This window comes from Lissotriton vulgaris, chromosome 11 (genome assembly GCF_964263255.1).
Source record: "Lissotriton vulgaris chromosome 11, aLisVul1.2, whole genome shotgun sequence".
Taxonomy (NCBI): domain Eukaryota; kingdom Metazoa; phylum Chordata; class Amphibia; order Caudata; family Salamandridae; genus Lissotriton; species Lissotriton vulgaris.
This window is the reverse complement of record NC_141699.1, coordinates 994926011-994948861: the sequence shown is the minus strand read 5'-3', so window position 1 is coordinate 994948861 and position 22851 is coordinate 994926011. Positions and strand designations below refer to the sequence as shown.

General features: G+C 42.8%; 1 protein-coding gene across 4 annotated transcripts in view; it reads left to right on the top strand.

Moving 5' to 3' along the window:
* The window catches only part of MELTF (melanotransferrin), a 224771-nt gene that overhangs the window by 131696 nt on the left and 70224 nt on the right, over nucleotides 1-22851 (top strand). For all 4 annotated transcript variants that reach the window (XM_086944248.1, XM_086944249.1, XM_086944251.1 and 1 more), the window contains exon 11: nucleotides 19825-20028. In XM_086944248.1, coding sequence (XP_086800374.1) covers nucleotides 19825-20028 — 204 coding nt within the window. The remainder of the gene's footprint in view (nucleotides 1-19824; nucleotides 20029-22851) is intronic.

The window sequence follows — 22851 nt, the reverse complement described above, 5'->3', positions numbered from 1 at the left end:
ATTTATGAACAGGATTAGGATTAGTGGGATCAGGTTTAGAAACACTACTATGAATAACTTTTCCGACCCAATCTCTGTTGAGTTTACTAGATTCAACATCATCCAAATGTGTTTCCTGCAATAAAGCAATGTCCACATGTTTAGAGTGCAAATAGGAAAGGACTTTCTTTCGTTTAATATAATGGGTGAGACCATGAACATTCCAAGAAATCACTGATAATGGATGAGCAGAAGGCAAAACAGAAAAATTTAAGAAGAAGATAAAGAAGAAGAAAAGAAATAAGTATACGGAGAGAAAGATAAAAAGATGTTACTCTGGGGGGAAAAAGAAAAAAGGAAGAAAAATAAAAGGGGAGTGCGAAAAGGATTAGAAAAGCAGAGTAAATATATGAAATAGAAAAGGTAAATAGAAACAAAAAAATAAGGTATTAGAAGGAGAAAGAATAAAATAGGAAAATAAAGAAGGAATCGAATAAATAGGATAAAGAAGATAGAAGAAGTGGAGAAAAAAGAAAATAAAGAAGGAACCGAGACTGTTAACCGCGGCTCTGTGCCCACTAAAGCAACTCTATGGGACAGGACCCCATCCGAGGAAAGAAAAATGTGAAGCAAATTAATAAAGGATAATACAGAATATATGGAAAATGTCAACATGCTAAATATTGAGTGTAACATTGTCACAACCATAATAAACCCTAACACACTACTATGTAATATAAAGCCATTAGATAAGAACATTGACATCTACAATATGCTATAACTATGATAAGAAATTAAGATAATATTGCAATAAATGAAGACAGAAAATGTTGAGAAGGAAGGAAGACATAATATAGAACATAAGGAATGTGAAAAAGAAAAAAGAGTAAGAGGAGATAGGAAAAATTGTAGGATATAGTTTATAAAGCAAGAGGAAAGAGGAAAATGACAAAGAATGGAAAACATGTATAATAAAAAATTTCAGAACAGAGAGAGAAAGGAGATAACAAGGTGGACCTACAGACACATAGAACAAATAAATAGCAGTGTAACGACTACCTGTAAAGAACTAAGTATATTAAATATGCATTGTCAAATTTAATAATACTAGTATCTCCAAATGGAGGAGATCAACAAAGTAGAAAAGAGATGCAACATATGAATTACCATGGCCTAAACATGCAATAAACAACATAATAATGAGAAGATATAAATTTGAGAAGCAAAAAAGGGATGCTAATGTGAAATTGCATAATGAGATTGGAGTGAATACTGCAATATGAAATATGAAGGAAAAGTAAATATGTTATATAATACAACAGATCAACAAAATAAACAATTGAATTTCAGAATCAGCATCCATATCAAGAAATCAGAGAAATACATGAAAGAATAAGAAAGAAGAACATCAGAGCAGAGAATGCAACATGAAAAGGAAAATAGAGTTGAAGTTAGGATAGGAGTGAAGAGATAAGAAAGATCAAAATAAACAGTTGAACAATAAGGAAGAACTCAATCAACATCTGAAATAATCAGCATCCGTATCAAGAAATCATAGAAATACATAGATGAAGAAGAAAGAAAAACATCAGAGCAGAGAATGCAACATGAAAAAGGGAAATAGAATTGGAATTAGGATAGTAGTGAAGAGATAAAAAGTACAAAAATAAACAATTGAACAATAAAGAAGAATTCAGTCAGCATCTGAAGGAGTTTTAAGAGGCGATCTAGATTTGTCTCACTGCGGGTCCTTAGTAAGAGTAGAAACAGAGTGTAGGGCTGACAACCTATCATCCTGAGAGCGAGGAAGACGATTTAGACTCTCTACCCCTCTGCCTGGAAGTACTAACATTGTGTGGATGTTGCAGTGGCATATGTGAGGAAGGAGTAGGAGACGACTGAGACTGGTCACATTGAGAAGAGTGTGTTTCCATGTCTTGAGTTGTAATTTCATCTAAGAATTGTTGTAGAAGAGCAGGATCATAAAATTCTTTGGATTCTCCATTCCTGGTAATACGGAAGCGTGCAGGTTCAAATAAGCCATACTTGATGTCCAACTGACGTAATTGAGGTCGCATTGAAAGGAATGCCTTCCGTCGGTCATTCGTTTCTTTGGAAAAATCTGCAGCTATATGAATAGTATGTCCTTGGAAGAGAAAGGAACCTCGTGAGCGAGCTGCTGACAAGAGTTGTCTAGTTTATTTATGCCTAAGAAAACAAGCAATAATTGGTCTCGGACGCGCAGAAGGATCTGAACGTGAAGGGCCGAGTCAGTGGGCGTGTTGAATTTCAAGAGGTGGAGCAAAAGAAATACCAGTCATTAGTGGAAGAGTATCCTACAGGAATCGTTTCATATCATTCCTCTCAATGTTCTCCAGAAATCCAAAGAAACGGACATTGTCTCTTCGACTGCGGTCTTCTAGATCAATAATTGTACTATGAAGAAAGAGAAGGTCTTGATCTGAAGTGTGAACTGAATCCAAACAATTCTCCATGGCCAATATTTTAGAATCTAGAGATTTAATTATTGTATGAAAAGTGGTGAGATCTGCCCTTATCGATTTGGTTTCTTCAGCTAAGGATGCAATTGTGATGTCCAGCCCCGCAAATCGGTGATTGACCCCAGAAAGCTCTTGTAATATTCTTTGCATGGTGTTGGATAATGCCTGGTCACTGTGAGGCGGCGGAGCTTGAGTAGCAGGTGATGACGAAGACAAGGTCCCTTTCATGGACAAATTAACAGAGTGTTTCACAACCTCAGTAAAAAGTGGTTGCTTAGATATTTTACTGCTATTCCTGTGGTTAGACATTGTCACTTTCCGCTTTGCAGGTGTTCTACAGAAGCGAATTGATGTGGTAGCTCTGTATGAAGCAATGATGAGATCAACGTCTTAATGAATGACAGGAGGCAGAAAGGTGCTTCATCAAATCAGCAAATATTTCTTTATGTAACAAACAATCATATGAAAACTGTAATAGATCAATTAAAGAAAAGGACCTGCAATAAAAGAAGGGTCAACATCAATAACAAACATCATATAGCAGTAGGCATGGTGTTGTAATTCATGACGTACATATAAAAGATGCATATCTAAGAAATAACAAGCTTAAAATAAAAGAAACGTTGCACTATAGGAAAGAGTGCAACTCCACATCTGACAAAATGGGTGAACACCTTAGCCGTATGATAGGAAAACTGGCCCCCTCAAAGATACAGGCTCGTTATAGTAACAAAAGCATTATGAGGAAGTGATAGCATATATAGCAAAATTAATTAGGAACTAACATGCGCCTGACAAATTAGGATAGTGGTGTGATTCCTGCATAAAGAAGGAAATGCTGTCAGGGAGAGGCGCAAAATGAGCATGAAAACATACAAAGAATGTGGGAGTGCGCTCATGTGAAGAAATGGAAATCAATCATTCCATGACAGAATATCTTGTGAGAGCAATTTATGCTAAAGAGTCATTTTCCCTATAAGGTTGTGTCATAAAATATTGAGCTGAAGCCAGTAGAGCTGGAATATAAGTACAAATAGCACAGGGAGAAGTGGCTCCAAAAAATAGAAGCGCACGGCCAACAGTAAAGTTAATTATTCTGTCCAAAAATCATGAAGAGACAGCACATGGCAAAATGTGTGAGGAAACATTAAATGATGGTTAGTAATGATATTCGCCTCTATCCAAAAAAAAACACCCACAGCACATGAAGAGGCAAGGAGTAAGCTGAAAGTCACCTTCGAATAGAGGGGTTCTGTAAAAGGGAAAATTATGTTTTAATACTATTTCCCTCCTTTTCCCTTTTTTATATTCCGCCTCTGTTTTGTCGTTTTTGTTATTTTTTTTCCTTGCTTTTGTGAATAAAGACCTTGCCGGTAAAGAAAGAAGAGCTCCGTGCTATGTCCGCAGTAAAACTCGCTTTAAGGCTGGCTCATGCGCAGTGCTGAGGAGGCGCGGCCTTGGAGTTAAGAGAGGCACGGCCCTGCTGTGCGATGAGGCGTGGCCTCAAATGACGCACATAGTCGGGACGCGGCAGCAGAACGGGCGGTCACCTCACCGGCAGGCCACAGAGATGGGGCAACGCTTCTCCAGCAGGAATGGGACCACCAGGACCGTCCGCATGCCCTCCGACGACAACTGAGCACGCAAAGGTAGGTCCGGCGGTCCACATGTAGGAAAGCAGCTCGTCAGGGGTCCGTCCCAAGACGGAGCTCGATCTTCAGGCAGCCATCTTCCTGCGTGGCCAAACCACACCCCCCCCCAAATGCAGTTATCTTAAAAATCTGGTGTGGATCTGATCCTCCAGGACCAACTTCGGAGGACCCACGTCTAAGCCTTTGATGCTCAGAAGAACCACCTTGGTGGTCCTCCACCACCACCCTCATCTTACCCCAACTATTGAGTCTTGGAGATAGTGTTCAATCCAAAGATATGGTGTGTGTAAACACATGCTGCAATTGTCAGTAGACTTGCATGCAGAAACACAGGTGTTTGTTTACAAGTTCACAGAACACAACAAATACATGCACAGTATCTCTGACTACCTTGAGGACCATAGAAGGACAGGTCAGCTCAACCCTTGATTTAGTCGACCAAACCTGGACACCCGGGAAATTAACAAATTAAAAAGGGAGGAGAGCCAGGGGCAGCAGGAACAGTAGTATATGGAGGACCCTTTGATCCTCCATTAGATATATGCTAAAAAGAAGCAGACTCATTTATATACATTTAGAAATTAATTTACCAGTAAATGATTGTAAGTTTATAAATCAATCAAAATAATTGTTGATTGGTTTACATGCAATAATGGAAAATGCAGCTGGAAAACAGAGCGAGTACTCTGGCTGTGTGTCACAGTTTCTTTAAAAGACTAAGTAGGCCATACTTACTTTACACACCTAACTGTGTTTCTAAGTTATGCATATGGAGACACATTATTCTATATTTTTAGATATGTGTGTATGTTTCTTGTGCTCTCACATGTAAAGTAGCATGATGTAATTTTCATAGGTACATACATGATATTCATCTACATTGATGACTTACATTTATTTTCAGAACTATGTGCATTTAATGTGCATTAAGTTTCAGGTTATGAAAAGTGAGGGATTTTGCTTTTTTCTACTTAATTTTGTCTGTATTTTTCATACACATGCGACCCATTTGGTACACAAATTCTGTAAACAATGACAAACTTTATCACACTTTCCATACCATAGAAGTCATTTGGTTCTAATTTAGTTGCTACCAAAAGTGAGTATGGGAGACGATCTGTAAGACACGAAGAAGTAAAAGGAGAGACAGATACAGGGAGATGGATGACACTTTCTGAATAGACATGCCACAAAAGGCGATGAGAGATAAGGAAGAGGAACAAGGGAGAGAAGTAGGAGTATGCATGGTAAGATACAGGGATAAAAAAAGAAGAATCATGAGTGGTGTCCGATGAGACACAAAAAAAGAGAATGAAAGCTTAGAATGAGGAAGAAAAATGCATGGGAGTTGGGTGATGTGATAGTATGTGAAGGAAAAAATAAACAGAGATCGGGTGAAGGGCAATAAGACATGAGACATTAGGTAAAGGGATGTGGGTAAGAGAGATAGAATTTAAATGTAAGTAGGAATAAGCTTTAGTTAAGACTTTAGTTCTGGTTTAAATGAACTAAGGCTTAAACAGTTAATGTTTTCACGTGTTGCATATACAAATGCTTGTTAGCTCATTACAGTAATGACTATTTGCTGTGTCAGTACTGGGAAAAAAAGTTCCAAAAAAGGATTACTTTTGGTATAGAAAGTATATAGGAGATGAAGAAGTGAATGTGACACACATATTGAGTATACTTCATAGCTGTAAAATAGACCCTGGTGCATTCTAATGGAAGCACTCCCGACAAGGCAGATTGATGCAACAAACAGCCAATAGAATGAGGTGAGATGGCTACTCCCTAGGGATGTAGCCAAAGCCCACTCTGTATACTTACAAGAATTGGTAGTAGTAGGTCTTGCAGGCAACTGGACACTCAATCCATACCAGCCAGAGGTAGTCATGCGGGCTCTGTATGTGAAGTAATGCCAATATGAGAGTGAGGCACCAGAACATTTAGACTCTAAAACCAATATTGACTTCCTGACCACTTATCACTCAGATTGATTTTGCATTTTAATCTGACATACAAATAATATTGATTGTCTTTGATTAATGAATTAATACAACCTCTTACTATATCCATAAAAGTACATGCTAGCTTCCACACCGAATGGAACATACACTTAATTTTAACTGCTATCAAATAGGGATTATCTGTTTGTGTTCTACCATTAAATAAACACTCATAAAAGTTTACATATATTTAATTCACACCATTGCATTTGACAATTCTTATTATAATTAGATTTTCTCTTCTGCCATGCAGACGTCCAGGTCATAAAAAGGTATACCCAGTTTCCGTAATGTGCAGAATACACAAATAATAAGGAAAACGACCCTGCCAACTATGCAATAGCTCAGTGGAAATGTTTGAAAAGGTATCTGCCACAGGAAAGTGTGCATACCTTGGAAATCAAGACTTTAACTTGGTTCTTACCATTCTCTTCTCCCATGTAGCTTGTGGGCTTTGTATACCCCTGTACATACAGGCTTGTATTTCTAATATCAATTGTTTACAACATTGTTTCAGTATCATTTAGAATCCCCTTTGGCATGCCACATTACATTTTAATAGTCATGTCTCCAATGGAAAATAGAACAGATGACATGCCAGGGTTTTCCTGAATGACCACATTTTAATGGTAGTGTTTCGAGCAAATGTTCAGCTAAAGTCTCCAGAACTGCATGTTATGCCTTGAACAAAAAAATCCCAGGTTTCTTTTGTGTCATTAGCATTATATTCAATAGTTTGCATTGACACCTTTGCCAGACAAGGCTTCACTCACAAAAGTAGAATGATCCTCAGACTCTCTGCTTCCATGCTACATGCCAGATTTACTTCGGTTGAATGAGAAATCTCTGTCTGATGATCAAAATACTGCTACTAAGGTTCACAGCGACAGTTCTTTATTTTCCCTACATTTAGCTTTGGCCATGGTCACAAATGTAGCCTTTACTAGGTAGATGTCCTACCAATTGACAATGAGGCTTGTTTCACCGTACCTAGTACTAAATACATCTCAACATATGTATGTCAGGATTCGTAGAGTTTAAAGACATTCCGCCCACCCCCCCCCCCCCCAGCACACAGCTCCATCCCCACGTGAGTGACCACGAATAGCAGAACTCAACCCAGGAGGGAAGGGGGAATAGGAGTGATAGAGAATGGAGACAGCTGGAATGGTGTGAATTGATCAAGAACATGTGTCTTGTACTTCAGGGGATTCACAATAGCATGTTCAAAGGTGAATGCCAAACGTATATTAGGTACTTTTAAAATCTTTCAACAGAAACTCCAGAAGAAGAGCTAGTGATGCCAGAAAGGCTCTCCCAGACTCAAGAGGAGCAGTTCATTATAAGCAGGATGTATTGCAAGGCAGAGAAAAAAACTTACAGACCTTCCTGCATTATATGACATAAGCTACACCTGTAACTAAGAATAATCTCTGATTCTTGATTATGAACGTAATGCTCCTGCACAGCCACGATACTCTATCATTCATGTTCAATGCACTATTTAAAAACATAACTCCCACAGTAAGAGGCTATCTTGTTTTGTGCAATTTAATTTTTCACCTATCTGATGTCAAGATGTGGAGGCTTTTCAAATAGATGAAACGGTTAGCTTACCGGTGACTCATGGAAGTTGCCCTGAAATTGGACACTGAAGAAAGTGTGTGCAGAAACCGACTGGGGGATTATCATTGGATCCAACTATCATATATATTTTGCCGCTATTTTCGATTTACATGCTGTTGGAACTTCACTCAAGATGAAACAAAAACACGTTTCTATGTTACTGAAGTGCAATTAATTAAATGTAACATCTCTCAAAAGAGCTTATAACATGGGGATATGAGACAATGGATCACCCACTCATATTCATTAGAAGGTCAACAGTTCAACAATAACATATAACCCTGATGAAATTCCAGGTATGGGGCGAAATGTGTTGGTTGGCCTGTGCGGACAAACATTTTAACTATGTTTATCCTCAGTAAACGATTGTGTCTTTCATAACTAGAAAAGACCCTAGTCTAATCTTTATACCCTGAAATTGTGGAATAAATAGAACCGTGAACTTTATAGTACAATAAACGCGCTTCTGGGAGTGATTCATTCATATTAGGAATTTCAATGTTTGCACCATATTCAGATATTTTTCATGTACAACGGACAATCCTCGCATCATGGGCCAGATGTAAAATGGATTGTTGTGGTTGTAAAGTCACAGATTTGGTCAAATACAGCGTTTGCAAAAGTAAAACACCTTTCACACAAATACTAAGCCCATTTTACAGTTCTGAAAAAGTTGACTTCAGGGCAAAATGGATTTGGAAATGATTCCCTTCAAGTAATTTGGATAGGGCGGTTTTGGGGTGTCCCTTGCAAATTGTGATCTCTTTATATCAATGGTTTACAACAGTAAATCAGCCTGCAATCTATTGATCAATTACTGACTCACAAATTCGGGTGGTAACTTATTTGTAGTTGACTTTGGCCCTGTCACCTCTGGGAATCTGGGTGACAGCTTAAGGGAGTGTAGGAATCATCCAGGAGAGTACTGCCTGCTCTTAGTTAAGTTTCCCAAAACATTAAAGTCTTTAAAAAAATAGTCCTATGTCCTTTAAGGACCTCTGGCTGCTTTAAAGGAATATTGTTTAGGTTTTGGAATACAAATCACATGGATGGTGGCCGGGTGTCCTTTAGGCCACCAATTATGTGATTATAGCCAATCGCAGGGGTTCATAAATTGAACTCTTTATAATGAATATTAATAAGGCCGGTTGTTTTGCCACCTTCTATGATTCATTCTTTTGTAAACAAACCTGTTAGTATATAGGTCGGTTAGCAAAATGAAATGGTGGTCTCGAAAAGTCGGTGTGCAATTAGCAGCTACTAGTCTGGTGCATCTTACCTCATCTTCCTCTTTGGGCATTGCTTTCCCCAGGCATTGTTGGTGCAAAATAAATGGTGTAAACACAATATGAATGGAATTCTGAATGTGGTCGAGGCAGGGGCACTGGAATAAGGGTGCATGGGGTTCTGCAGCCCCCCAGCATAACCTTGCAGGACTTCAAAAGGAGAATGATACATTTTGTTTTTATCTTGTAACATTTGCTTTGAATTCAAAAACAGAGATCAAATTCCAGGCAATGTGATCTGAGAAAATGTTTCTTCTGTTTTTTAACAAGGAGACTGGGGTTTACTGCTCCCTTCTTATAATGCAAAGTGAGTTAATTTTGCAACAAAGTGATAATCCTCCTAGGGTGCAGAGAGGGTGAAAGGAGAAGACTGTATGTAGTAAGTCAAATATTTTCCAAGACACAACAAAAGTGAAATACGTTTAGAAGTACTTTACAAATGTTTCAAAATGTATTAGCAACAAGTTAGGAGCAAATAAGTTATATTGTATTTTCTTTATCTTAGATTGCCCCTCAGGTGCAACCTCTTCTGGTTTTGACCACAACCAACAAGGAAGGACAAACTTTTAACCCCTCTTGACTACCATATTATCACACACTGATAGTTCATTGAAGACCTTGAGATATGGCCTGACAGTGAGCGCCAATGAGCTTTCCCTCCTACTTCCTGATTTTTTTCTCCCCTCCTCTACTGTAATGGCTTGTACACCACCTACCTCCATCACATATTTTACTGACACCACTGCACCCTCACTTTCTCTTGCCAAAACAGCAGGGTCCTCAACCTCACTCCAGTTGAGCGACAACCTAGATAAGCAGTCAGCTTGATAGTTCCTCCACCCTTGAATATACTGCAGTGTATAATAATACTCCTGATGCAAATCTGGCCAGGCTCGCAGATCTCTTGGCAGCTCCTCCTAGAAGCAGAACATTTACTAGCGGTTTGGGGTCTGTTTGTAAAACAAACTTGGTTCCCCGAAGATAAATTCAGAAATATTCACTATTGATTGATATACCTATTCATGACTAAATTCACTTCATTAGCAACTCTGCTTTCAAGACATTTTTTGCCTCAACATTCACATCTTCAATAGGATCACCATTGGACTCAGTCGCTATAGGTTAGTATTTAATAATATGTTGGATATCCTTTCCCAGTTTATTTAAAAGTAGAGCTTTTTTCCGAGTCATACTAAATTCTCATCCAGGGGATACTCATCAATAGTCATAATCTATGAATAATCCCCGCCTATGTGCGGGATCCCGGAGCATATAAAAAATACATATAAATATATATGTATATATATGTGAAAACATATATTTGCAGCCTAACACATTTCCCAACTGGCAAATCTGCCTCAAAATTACATGAATTAGCATACACACAGTAGTACTCTCCCAACCCCTAAGGAAGAAAGAGAGCAGTAAACATTTGCATACAACAATGCTTTATTGCAATAGGAAAACCTGTAATTGCAGGCATTTGCCAGTAGGCTGCAGTAGAGTATAAAGAAACAAAAGAAGACTGACAACTTGCCTTTAAGGCATTAGAGTAGGGGTACCGTGCCTTTAAGACCTGAAGGCGACCCCCTGCTCCCATGATGCACCACAGGTGGCAGTTGGGTCAGTTCTTTTTTCCGGCTCCTTCTGTGAGGATCCTGGAGCTTGAGCTCTTCAGTTTTGACTGAAATTGTTAATTTGACTGAATTTTCTCAGATAATTCGACATCTTCTGGTTTGTTAAGGCTTCTACTTTGGTTTTTTGTGGTATTCCACTAAAATTTCCTGTCAGAATGCCTGCTTTATTCCAGAAATGTCCTTCTTGTGACAAGAAGATGGCACTGGCTGACCCACACTCAGTGTGCATTGTGTGCCTTCCATCTGCACACGACCCTGACCAGTGCCACCACTGTCAGAAGTTCTCTAGACGAACTCTTCGGGACAGAGAACCTATCAGACTTCATGTCATGTTGGAGAAAGACAAAAGTCATCAGGTGGGTGGCCAGAGAGGCCCCAGGACGTCTTCTTCAAGCAAGCATGGACAAAAACGGCGACGTTCCGCCTCTCCTGTGCCCAGAAAGAGGAAGGGAGGACGTAGATCAACGTCGACATCGAAGTTGCCGTCGGAAAGGCCCAAACGCTCTTCTGGATTACAATCGCGATGTCAAGAGTCTCCGCCGCATCCAAGTAAGTTGCCGTCGAGACGCCACAATTCGGGCTCGAAGTCTGTGGCTGCTGGCATGTCCAAGTCTCCGTCGACGTTGAGGCTTCCGTCGAAGTCGAGGCACTCTCTGCCGCCCTCGAGGGGGTCAGCGTCGAGAGTTATGACGGCTTCCAGATCGCCGCCGGCTGGCGTGCCGCCGTCGAGAGGGTCGTCAAGATCCCACCATTCGACTTTGAGGAGGTTGACGTCGAGGCGACGTCAGGAAGGGTCGCCGTCCACACGACGTTGAAGAAGGTCGTCGCCGACACGACGCCATGGAGGCTCGCCGTCGACCCGACGCCAAGGAAGATTGACCTTGACGCCGAAGATCGCAGTCGAGATCACCACGGCGTGAACGATCGACGTCGAGACCATCAAGGCCACACTCCACGCCATTGGTCTCACAGACGTCTTCGACGTTGAAGCTTTCGCCGTTGAGAGAGCAGGTCAGGGTAATTGTGGAGACACCTGGGTCCAGGTCATCAGGAGACAGATCTTCATCTCCTGCGTTGAACATCTTGGAGATCTCTCCAGAAGCTTCCCCCAGATCTGCGGACAGATCACGCAGTGTGTCATCTCACGGTCCTCAGGGGGCTGTATCGGGCGGTCGCAGTAGTCGGGGCTCGGATTACTACCGCACATTCTCTGGTCCAAGGACAAGTACTCCGGTCAGACTATCTAAGTCTCACTCTTGGAGGCCACGACCCTCATCCAGACCGAGATCTCCTGCCAGATCACGCTCTTCAGCACAACCAAGAACACCTGCCAGGCCAAGATCTCCCCCCCAGGCCAAGGTCTCCGTCTAGACATCGGTCTAGATCCAGGGGTCGGCACAGCCGTCATCTTGACAGGCCGCTTGGGAGAAGACGCACAAGATCTCCAATTTGGTCATCTTCTACGAGGTCTACGGTCCGGGACTATTCTCCTCTACTCCTCCCTCACGAGTCTCACCGATTGATGACATCGCAACTTTTACAGATTTACTGGGTAGGGGAGCAAAGAAACTTAATATCTCTCTGCATAATCCTCGATAATCTTTGACACCCTTCATCACCGGACAGCGCCCAGACCTCTGCTGCCTCTGATGCCTGGCTTCATTGAACCGGCGATGGCTACCTTTCTCAAGCCTGCGGTGGTAGGATCTGTTCCATCTAGAATAGCCAAGAAGTACAAGGCTCCAGCGGAGGACCCTGTGTTCCTCAGATCGGATCCACCAGCTGACTCGGTTATCATGGCGGCTGCCATTTAGTCCCATTCGGCATCCACCTCATCCTCGGTACCCCCAGAAAAGGACAGCAAACTTATGGATTCGTTTGGCAGAAAGGTATGCAACTCCTCAGCTTCTTATTGAAGGTGGTCAGTGCCTCTGCTCTTCTCGGAAGGTACGATCGGTCCCTCTGGGACTCCCTCACTCGCTTCACAGAGAAGCTTCCTAAGGAAGACCGTCAGGACTTCGTCGAAATCCTACAGGAGGGAGGGCTCGTAGCCAACCAGGTCATCGGTGCCGCAGCGGATGCTTCTGACCTCGCGGCACATGGCTACTCCCATGGAATCTGCTCATTGCGTTCAGCTTGGCTCCGCCTTACAGGCCTCAAGCTGGATGCGCAGAAGAAGATCTTGAACCTCCCCTTTAATGGTACCTCTCTCTTTGGTTCACACGCTGACAATGAGATGACCAAAATTAAATCGGAAATGGACACTGTTAAAGCTGTGGACTTGGAGAAGCGTAAAGAATCGAAAAAACGCTTTCGTCAGGGGGACAAGCGGTCTTACCAGCAGACGGTTCAAACCCCTCAATGGTCATCTCAAACACAGCAGAAAACCCAGTTTCAGCAGAGACGCCCTGGCAGAGGCAGCAATAACAAACAGCAGTCTGCCCCCAAGCAGCCTCCCAAACCCTGAGCTGTTGCTTCCTCTGCAACTGGTCGCCACTCCGGTGGGAGGGAGTGTTTATCATCATCTGGAAGAGTGAAGATCCATAACAAAGAACAGGTGGGTGCTGAGTATTGTGCAGCATGGTTACTTGCTGAGGTTCAAGTCCCCCCCTCCGCAAGTCTTCCCTCAAATAAAGCACCTTCCCTGATTCCACACTCAACTCCTGCAGGGCGAAGTTGCTGTCATAGAGGAGGTTCCCTCCGTGCAGAAAAATCAAGGAGTCTACTCCCGCTACTTTCTTGTCCAAAAAAGAGGAGTAGTCAAAGAATACAGGCCCATTCTAGACCTACGACTACTGAACAGATTCATCAAAAAAGAAAAATTCCGCATGCTGGCCCTGTACCAGATCTTCCCGCATCTTCATCAGGGAGATTAGATGTGTGCCATCGACCTGCAGGACGCTTACTTTCACATACCTGTTTCAGTAAAGCACCGAAAGTTTCTCAGGTTTCAAATCGGACACCATCACCACCAGTATCGAGTGCTTCTGTTTGGCCTCAAATCCGCGCCATGGACATTCTCCAAGTGCATGGCGGTGGTGGCTGCTTTTCTCCGCAGGCGAAAGATCTTCGTCTATCCCTATCTAGACGATTGGCTACTGAAAAGCTCCACTCTGGCTCTGCTTCAAAACCATCTTTCATTCTGTCTAAAACTGATGAACTCATTGGGGTTGCAGGTCAACTTCAAAAAGTCAGTACTCAATCCTTCCCAATGGATTTATTACCTCTGCGCTTTCCTGGACTCCGTGCAGGCAAGCGTGTGTCCTTCGGAGGAGAGGTTGTCATCCATGCCCCTGAAGTGTCGTCTTCTACTGGACAATCACAGTCACACAGCCAGGCAAGTGTCCTCTCTCCTGGGATCGATGGCCTCGTGCATCTACCTCGTGCCCAATGCATGCCTTCACATGAGGCCTCTGCAGCAGGCTCTCGAGGACCAATGGTCTCAGAGGTCAGGTCACTGGGAGGACCGTGTCTCTCTTCCACAAGGGTGCCAGAGACTCAATCAGATAGTGGATGACACGCTCCAACCTTCTCCCGGGAGTTCCATTCCATCGCCCTCCTCCATCTCAGTCAGTGGTCACAGATACCTCTCTTCAAGGCTGGGGTGCTCATATGGACCAGCTTCAGGTCCAAGGTCTCTGGTCCGAAGTAGAGCGAGGCTACCACATCAACTTCCTAGAGCTTCTAGCTGTTCATCTGGTGCTCAAATCTCTTTATCTTTCTGTGCGCACCAACTACATCCAAGTTCAGATGGACAACACAACACTATATTCTATCTGAACAAGCAGGGAGGCACCAGGTCAAGAGTACTATCCCTGGAAGCGCAAGCCATCTGACACTGGCTCCTGGCAAGAGGTCTATCCATAGTGGCAGTTCATCTACCAGGGATCCAAAATGTCCAAGCGGACTGCTTAAGCAGAGACTTCGTAGAAGCACATGATTGGGTGCTCAACGAAGAAGTTGCACAGGAGGTATTTCAACAATGGGGCATACCGGACATAGACCTGTTCGCAGATGCAGCAAACGCAAAATGCCCCGTCTTCGCGTCCAGGTTCCCCCAACAGGGCTCACGGGGGAACGCACTTTTGATCAGCTGGTCGCAGACATTGCTGTACGCCTTTCCTCCCCTGCCTCTGATCCCGGCGGTGATTCAGAAATTCTACAGGACCAACACCAGGATGAACCTGATAGCGCCGGAGTGGCCACGTCAGTGGTGGTACCCGGATCTACTCCAGCTTGCCTTCCAGACTTGTTGACCAAGGACCAGGGGAAGGTGTTTCACCCCAACCTTCCTTCCCTTCACTTGAAGGCATGGCTCCTGAGGTCATACAGTATGGACACTAAGACCTCTCACCAGACTGCATGAACATTCTCAAAGATGCCAAGAGACCATCCACTAGGAATTCATATGCTTTCAAGTGGAAGAGGGTTTTCATATGGTGTCTTGACAACTCTCTTGACCCTATCCACGGTCAGGAGCAGGTGATTCTACCCTATTTATTGCATTTAGCAAGGTCAGGCCTCAAGTACCCCTCCATCAGGGTTCACTTAGCGGCAATCACAGCCTATAGGAAGTCACCTTCTCAGACATCTTTCTTTCTTATGCCTGTGGTTAAAGATTTCTTAGAGGGGCTTAAGAAAGTGTTTCCACCAGTTAGGTCCCCCTCCCCTCCCTAGGAGCTTAACATCGTACTTACTAAACTGATGGGTGCTCCTTTCAAGACTATACATAAGGCCTCTTTGCAGCACTTGACCTGGAAAGCCGCTTTTTTAGTGGTGATTATCTCTGCTAGCAGGGTTAGCGAAATCCAGTCCCTGTGTTGTAAGGAACCTTTCACAGTGTTTCACGCCAACAGGGTGGTACTGAGGACACACCCAGGTTTTCTGCCTAAGGTAGTCTCAGACTTTCATATCAACCAGTCTATCACCCTGCCTACCATTTTCCTCAACCTACCACTCCTCCGGAGAGGTCTTTACACTCTCTAGATCTCCGGATGGTTCTGAAGTTTTACTCGGCTAAAACCCTTCCACTTAGGAAGTCTGACCCTTTTTTTGTTAATAATGGAACCACTAATACTGCTCTGTCAGCCTCATAAAGGTCCATTTCTCGCTGGATAGTCTCCTGTATAGCTCTGTCTTATCAATTAGCTAACAAGGATTTACAGGGTAGACCTCATGCACATTCTACTAGACGGAAAGCTTCTACTATGGCTCTCCTTCGTAATGTTCCAATCTCTGAGATTTGCAAGGCGGCTACATGGCGGTCGATGCATACCTTTACCCGCCACTATTGCCTAGATTCAGATACACAGGCCAATGCCCAAGTGGGACATGCCTCTTTGAGAAATTTATTTGCATGAGTTGTATATAAAATGTACAATTTTTTCATGTCTCTATGTATCCTTATTTGTTCGTCCGCGAGACTTTGGGTATGAGCTTGCTAATCTATTCATAGATTATGACTATTGATGAGTATCCCCTGGATGAGAAGGATTAGTTACTTACCTGTAATCCTAGTTCTCATCCAGGGGTATACTCCTCAAAGCCATAAGCTCCCGCCTACCTCCCCGGACAAGCATGATCATGAAGTTATAAAAGGTTACTACGGATCTATTCAGGTGTCATGCACCTCCAAAAAGAACATACCCAACTGCCACCTGTGGTGCATCATGGGAGAAGGGGGTCGCCTTCAGGTCTTAAAGGCACAGTACCCCTACTCTAATGCCTTAAAGGCAAGGTGTCAGTCTTTCTTTATTTCTTTATACTCTACTGCAGCCTACTGGCAAATGCCTGCAATTACAGGTTTTCCTATGGCAATAAAGCATTGTTGTATGCAAATGTTTACTGCTCTCTTTCTTCCCTAGGGGTTGGGAGAGTACTACTGTGTATATGCTAATTCATGTAATTTTGTGGCAGATTTGCCAGTTGGGAAATGTGTTAGGCTGCAAATATATGTTTTCACATATATATACATATATATTTATATGTATTTTCTATATGCTCCGGGATCCCGCACATAGGCGGGGATTATTCATATATTGTGACTTTGATGAGTATACTCCTGGATGAGAACTAGGATTACAGGTAAGTAACTACTCCTTCCTGACCATCTAGCTTCTCTATCCAATCCTCCCATTCGACTGGCAATAGACCTGGTGGTGATGGTTGTGATAGGAATGATGAAGGTGAAATATTGGCACTTTGAGATTGCATAGTGGTCAGCGATAGCCGACTAAACACAAGTTGAAAACGAGATAGCTGCCCCTCTCTCTGAGTGTAACGTGAATAATAATTACATTTCAGTCACACAAGCTCTTATTATAAAAACAAAGAGAAAAGTCACAACAGATGTGCATGTCATTGAAGCAGATATCAGCAATTGGGCAAGCTGTAAAACTTGATGTATGACTCACCCATAGATAATTAAGATGATTGGCTAACCATTAATCCTGGCGTGCAATGCAATTTATGACAGCCTAAGTTAGAATTGCATAAGTTACGGCATTGCAGCGTTTGTATGAATACAATTTGTGCTAAAACAGCTGATGTATCAGCAGCAGAATTGCCGCTACAGCATTGCGGCTTTTACATGGAAACCTTTTCGAGTCAAAACAGTGCATATGCGTGCGTATCACCATATGTGGGCCCAATTCAAGATGTCAGCCACGCACGCCGCTATCACTGGGATTGGCTGTTAATAGCTGACGTTCTACGCTTCTCTTCACAGTCAGTCGCCTTGCATGTCTGACAATCTGGTTGCACATTACTTAACCAAAGTCTTGCACTGCTCTTCACTGCACGCTCCTTACTGACCATGCCCATCACCGCCTGGACCCCGGTCACCACTGAAGATACCACCACAACCATGAAGAGCACCCCAACCATGAAGGGCACCCACTCAGGAGCCCCTACGGACCCCTGCCCTCTGCACATGTTCCACAGAGCCGCCGCCGCCGTAGCGCTGCAGCTACAATGCACCATCAACGGCACCTTCGAATACGGCACCTTCCCCGACAACTGGATTCGGGCAGAAATCAAGCCCCTACTCATGAAACCTTCTGCAGACCCGATGGACCTGAAAAACTACAGACCAATCTCTCTCCTTTCCTTCACAGCCAAAGTCAACAAGAAGATCGTCAAACCACAGTTGACTAACTTCATTAAAGAAAACTGTATCCTCGACCCCTCCCAATCTGGATTCCGCAGCAACCTCAGCACCAAGACGGCCCTCCTCGATGCCACAGACAACATCCGCACGCTCCTCGACCAAGGCCACACCGCAGCCCTCATCCTAATCTACCTCTCCGCAGCCTACGACACCTTCTCCCACCGTACCCTCGCAGACAGACTTCACAATGCCAGAATGCAGGAAACCACCCACGACTGGTTCCTCTATTTCCTCGCCGGCAGAACTCAAGGAATCAGTCTTCCGCCGGTCCTCTCCAAACCCACAGAGATCAACTGCGGAGTGCCACAAGGGTCATCGCTCAGCCCTACGATATTCAACATCTAATTGGCCCCCTTCGCCGCCATCGTCCGTCAGCATGGACTCAGCATCGTGTCCTACGCTGACGACACCCAGCTCATCCTCTCCCTCACGAAGGACCCCGAAACCACCAGACTCCGTTTCCAAGAAGGAATGAAAGACGTTGCAGCCTGGATAAGCAGCAGCTATTTGAAACTCAACTCGTAGAAGACAGAGGTCCTAGTCCTCGGACCCTCCCCCTCTGCGTGGGACAACTCCTGGTGGCCCTCTGCACCCCCACCACCTTCACGGACCATGCCTAGAACCTCAGCATCATACTCGACTCCTCCCTCACCATGACCCGACAGATCAACGCGTCACCTCCACCTACTTCAACACCATCCGCATTCTCTGCAGGACCTTCAAGAGGATCTCCCACCGTCATTCACACACTCATAACAAGCAGACTGGACTACAGGAACACCCTCTATGCTGGAATCAACAAATCCCTGCTACCCAAACTCCAGACTATCCAGAAAACCGTGGCCCGACTCGTCCTCGACATCCCACGGCATGAGCACATCACCCACCACCTGTGAGAACTTCACTGGCTCCCAGTCGAGAAAAGAGTAATCTTCAAAGTACTCACCCACACCTAAAATTCAACCCCAACATCGGACCGAAATACCTCAACGAAAGAGTCTCCTTCCATGTACCCAAAAGGAACCTCAGCTCCGCAGACCTCGCTCTGGCAGAAACCCTGCGCATCCACAGAACCTAATGGTGGAAGAGCCTTCTCCTACATCGCAGCCAAAGCCTGGAATGAGCTCCCCGTCAGCATCAGACACTTCCCTACTCTGCACGCCTTCAGGAAGAGCCTCAAGACCTGGCTCTTCGGCTGATCTGGAGGTGTACCCCCCCCTCTCCCAGGGCCTTGAGACCCTCACGGGTGAGTAGCGCGCCTTAAACCCACTGATTGATTGATTGGGTTCTCTGTGTTCACGCCTCAACATACCCGCAGAACAAAAATGAAGGGATCAAAAACAGCATCAATTCGGGGAATAAATGGCAATTACCGAATCAGTAAATACCGATTCGGTAAATACAGAATTTTACAGATTCAGTAAAATTTACCGAAATATTACCTACATACTATTTACCTATTCTTAAATACCGAATCGGTATGATTCGGTAATTAAGAATAGGTAAATAGTATTTACCTACATCTGACCCTAAGTGCTTTTTATGGTAAAATGTAGTGCCAAAAGCTGGTTTTGGTTTTTGCATAATTACGCAAACGTTTTCCAAAATTTCGCAGATGCGCAAAAGAAAATTACCCAAATCCTTCACACATCTAGTGATGACTTAAAGGATCTGTAAACCATCTGCACAGATTAATACGGTTGTCCTAGATATAAGTCCACAGCCTGTGCTTTCCATAGTGAAGCTTGTGGTCCCAGTTCTTACAAAGCGATGAATGAACTAAATCAGACATACTTCGTTCTTTCAGTTCCTTCTGCAGCAGACACTCCTAGGTGCAAAATAAATCTCAGATGCCCTAAAATATTCTCTATGTAAGCCTGTCCATTGATCAGTTTTGTTCTGAAAAAGTAGCTTTCATGATTTGCTACTGTAATAACCTAATACATTTACTTTCTTCTTTCTCAACCAGATACAGACAATAGCAGCAGTTATTATGCGGTTGCAGTAGTTAAGAAAAACAGCCAGAATGCATCCACCATCAATGAACTTAGAGGAAAAAAATCCTGTCACACCGGCTATGGAAGGACGGCTGGATGGAGGATACCAATAGGAGCTCTAATTAAAAGGGGCATGATCAGGCCTACGGATTGCAGTGATTCTAATATTGCCAAAGGTAAGAATATTCAGAAGCACACTTTCAAAAATGATTCATCAAATACAGCGTGCACTAAATTGAGTGCATTTCCTTACATATGTTTTGAACTATAAAGCAATTATCTACGTGGGAGAGGACGCTTCTGTTTCGTTTCAGGGCGGGCACGGTATGGCCCCTTTTATGTTTTTTGCACATTTTATAGAGCTCCTTTCGTTATCTACCTGTAGCCAATTTTAAAGTTTCTGGAATTTAGAAAGTGTTGATGCTTTATTTTATTTACAGCTTCTAGGAAGCTTAGATTTGTGTTTTAGAGTCTCCTATTTTCCCAGAGTGGCTGTGAGGTGTAGAAAACTTATGGAGGGCTAACCCAGGATTTTATTACCTGTTCGTCTATTCTGATAGCAAAAAGAAGACTAGATTGATTCTCATTCGATTATCTGTGATCGTATTTTTTCTGTATATTTCGTATAGTCTTTCTGTTAAGTATTTAGTGATATTTAAAATGTGTTTTACGTGATTTCGAATATAATGTTACTATATTTTATGGTTTGATGCAGAGCCGAATAAAGAGTTTTTTTTACTTTGAGATAAAGCAATTAGTATGCAGCACTACAGCGCATACATTTTTCACATATTGAATGTTTATACCAATTCGATGATGTAATAATTGCACACGTCATGAGAGAGCATGTTAGAAACCCTTTCATGTCTGTCACATATTACAAAGCATGCTCACAAAATTGAATGGGAAATTTTCAAAAGCTTGATGGAAATATTTTCTCTTGAACCAATGTCCTGATGTTTTGTTTGATGAATTGTCTACAAGTCCAATCATATGAGTATATTTATTCACAGTGAAATGTTGCCACACCAGTGGATCTTCTGTGTGAGCAAATCCCATTCACAACATTAAAATCCCAATACTAATGACTCTTTGGATATGGAGCAGCAATTTGCCCTTACATCAGCTTCACTTAGAAGTGCAGGTACCTTTGAGAACAGGACCATCAATACTTTTTGAGGATCTCAGAGCATCATCTTGACACATACTTGGTGCTGTTTTGCCACAGTTAGCAAATAAAGTCGTTAGAGGCTATAGCAAGAGCAACTATCATTCTACAAGCATATAAAAGATAACTACATTTGAAGGAATAGTTATATATCTCAATAAATTGGTATATTGTTAATCAAATATAAATGTAAAATGTCAATAATTTTACCCAAAGGAGAAATCTAAAGCCAATGAAATGCATCACAATAGAAAAGCACAGAAGCTACATCTGTCACCACAGAAGGGCATGGCCAACATCATGTATTATTATTTTTTAGTTATATTATTTAGCTAAGGTATAGTATAGAAGATTTTAGAGTCAACATACTTAATAAAATCAAGTATTTAAATGAAAGCATAGATTTAAAGTATATAACTGTGGGTACCACAATCCTTCTCAAGGCGTCTCACCCACCATGATAAGTGCACTGTAGATCAATGCTTCATAAATAATTCACGTTCTCTTTTATAGTATTAAGAATAATACAGCTAATGCCACAAATGTCCTTTGCATACCAAACTCATCAGTTTTTTTTTATTTTACATTAACATTCATATCAGAAAAACATAATGCAATCAAATAAAACAACACCAGGAGAGAATTTAAGATTTGCCAATGGTTCTTTAATAACTAGAAAGTTTTATTTCTAAGGATTTGACATGTATAACAGAATATCATCTGCATAGAGATCTTTTTCATCTTTACAAAATGGAATTCTGGCTAATTATTGGGAGCGCAAGGGCGTGGCTGAGAATCAGGCAAGATGGCTGCTTAATTTAGCGGTTTCCAAAACCCACCGACAGAATCCCCAGCAATTCGCACTATAATTCATTATCCAGTATTGGGGTATCTTTCATAGATTCACATGCCTGAATCATTCTCCATCGCCGAGGCAGGAGTCCCACGGTAAATACAAAAGTAGTGCCAAAGGTAAATAATAGCAGTAGGCCCAAAGAAAAAGGTCTGAGGTCTAAATCTTAGTAGCCTATCTACCTCTTTATGGTAAAAGAACCAAAAGTTAGCTCCAACCAATCAGCTATCAGCACCCTCTAGAACACTCTCAGCAGAGCCAGTTCTCCTCAGATTTTCACCGCACATAGTGTGGAAGGGAGTCTCCCTGAGTGCCACTCAGTTTCTTCAACTTCAACTCCATGATGTCTGACAAGAAAGCTTTATTCAAGCCCTGCAGAACCTGTGAGAAGAAGAGGGTCCATGTTGATGATCAATATAAGGACTGCATCTACTGCCTCTATCCAAAACATGAGGAAAATATTGCAAAACATGCCGTACCTTCCCTTCAAAGTCTCTTAGGGATAGGGATGCAAAAGTGCTGTTGTGGCTCAAATCCTCTTCCGCTGAGGAGGATGACAGAGCCTCAACTTCTAGCAAGAGAGCTAGATCCCAGGACAGCTCTTCGAGTGAGGGAAGGAAACGCCATAAATCTTCTCACTCTACTTATGACCCTTCACAGAGGTCTCCTCTCATCTCCTCTGGGTCAAGCCTGTCTCCTCCGTCCTCTGCTATCAAAGAATCTAAGAAGGCGTCCACAAAAACTGTGAGTAAAAGCCTTTAAAAATCTGTTCATTTGGATTCTTGGTCAAAAATTTCTGTTACTTCTTCTGCTCCATCGTCGACGGCAACTGTCTTGATGACGTCTATCACTTCTCCTATACTGTCCCCGAAGATTACTATCCTTTCTATTGTTGAGGAATCATCCACGAAGACTTCATCGACGAAATCACTGTCGACGTCCACGTCGACAACAGTACCGTCGACGAAGCTTCCACCG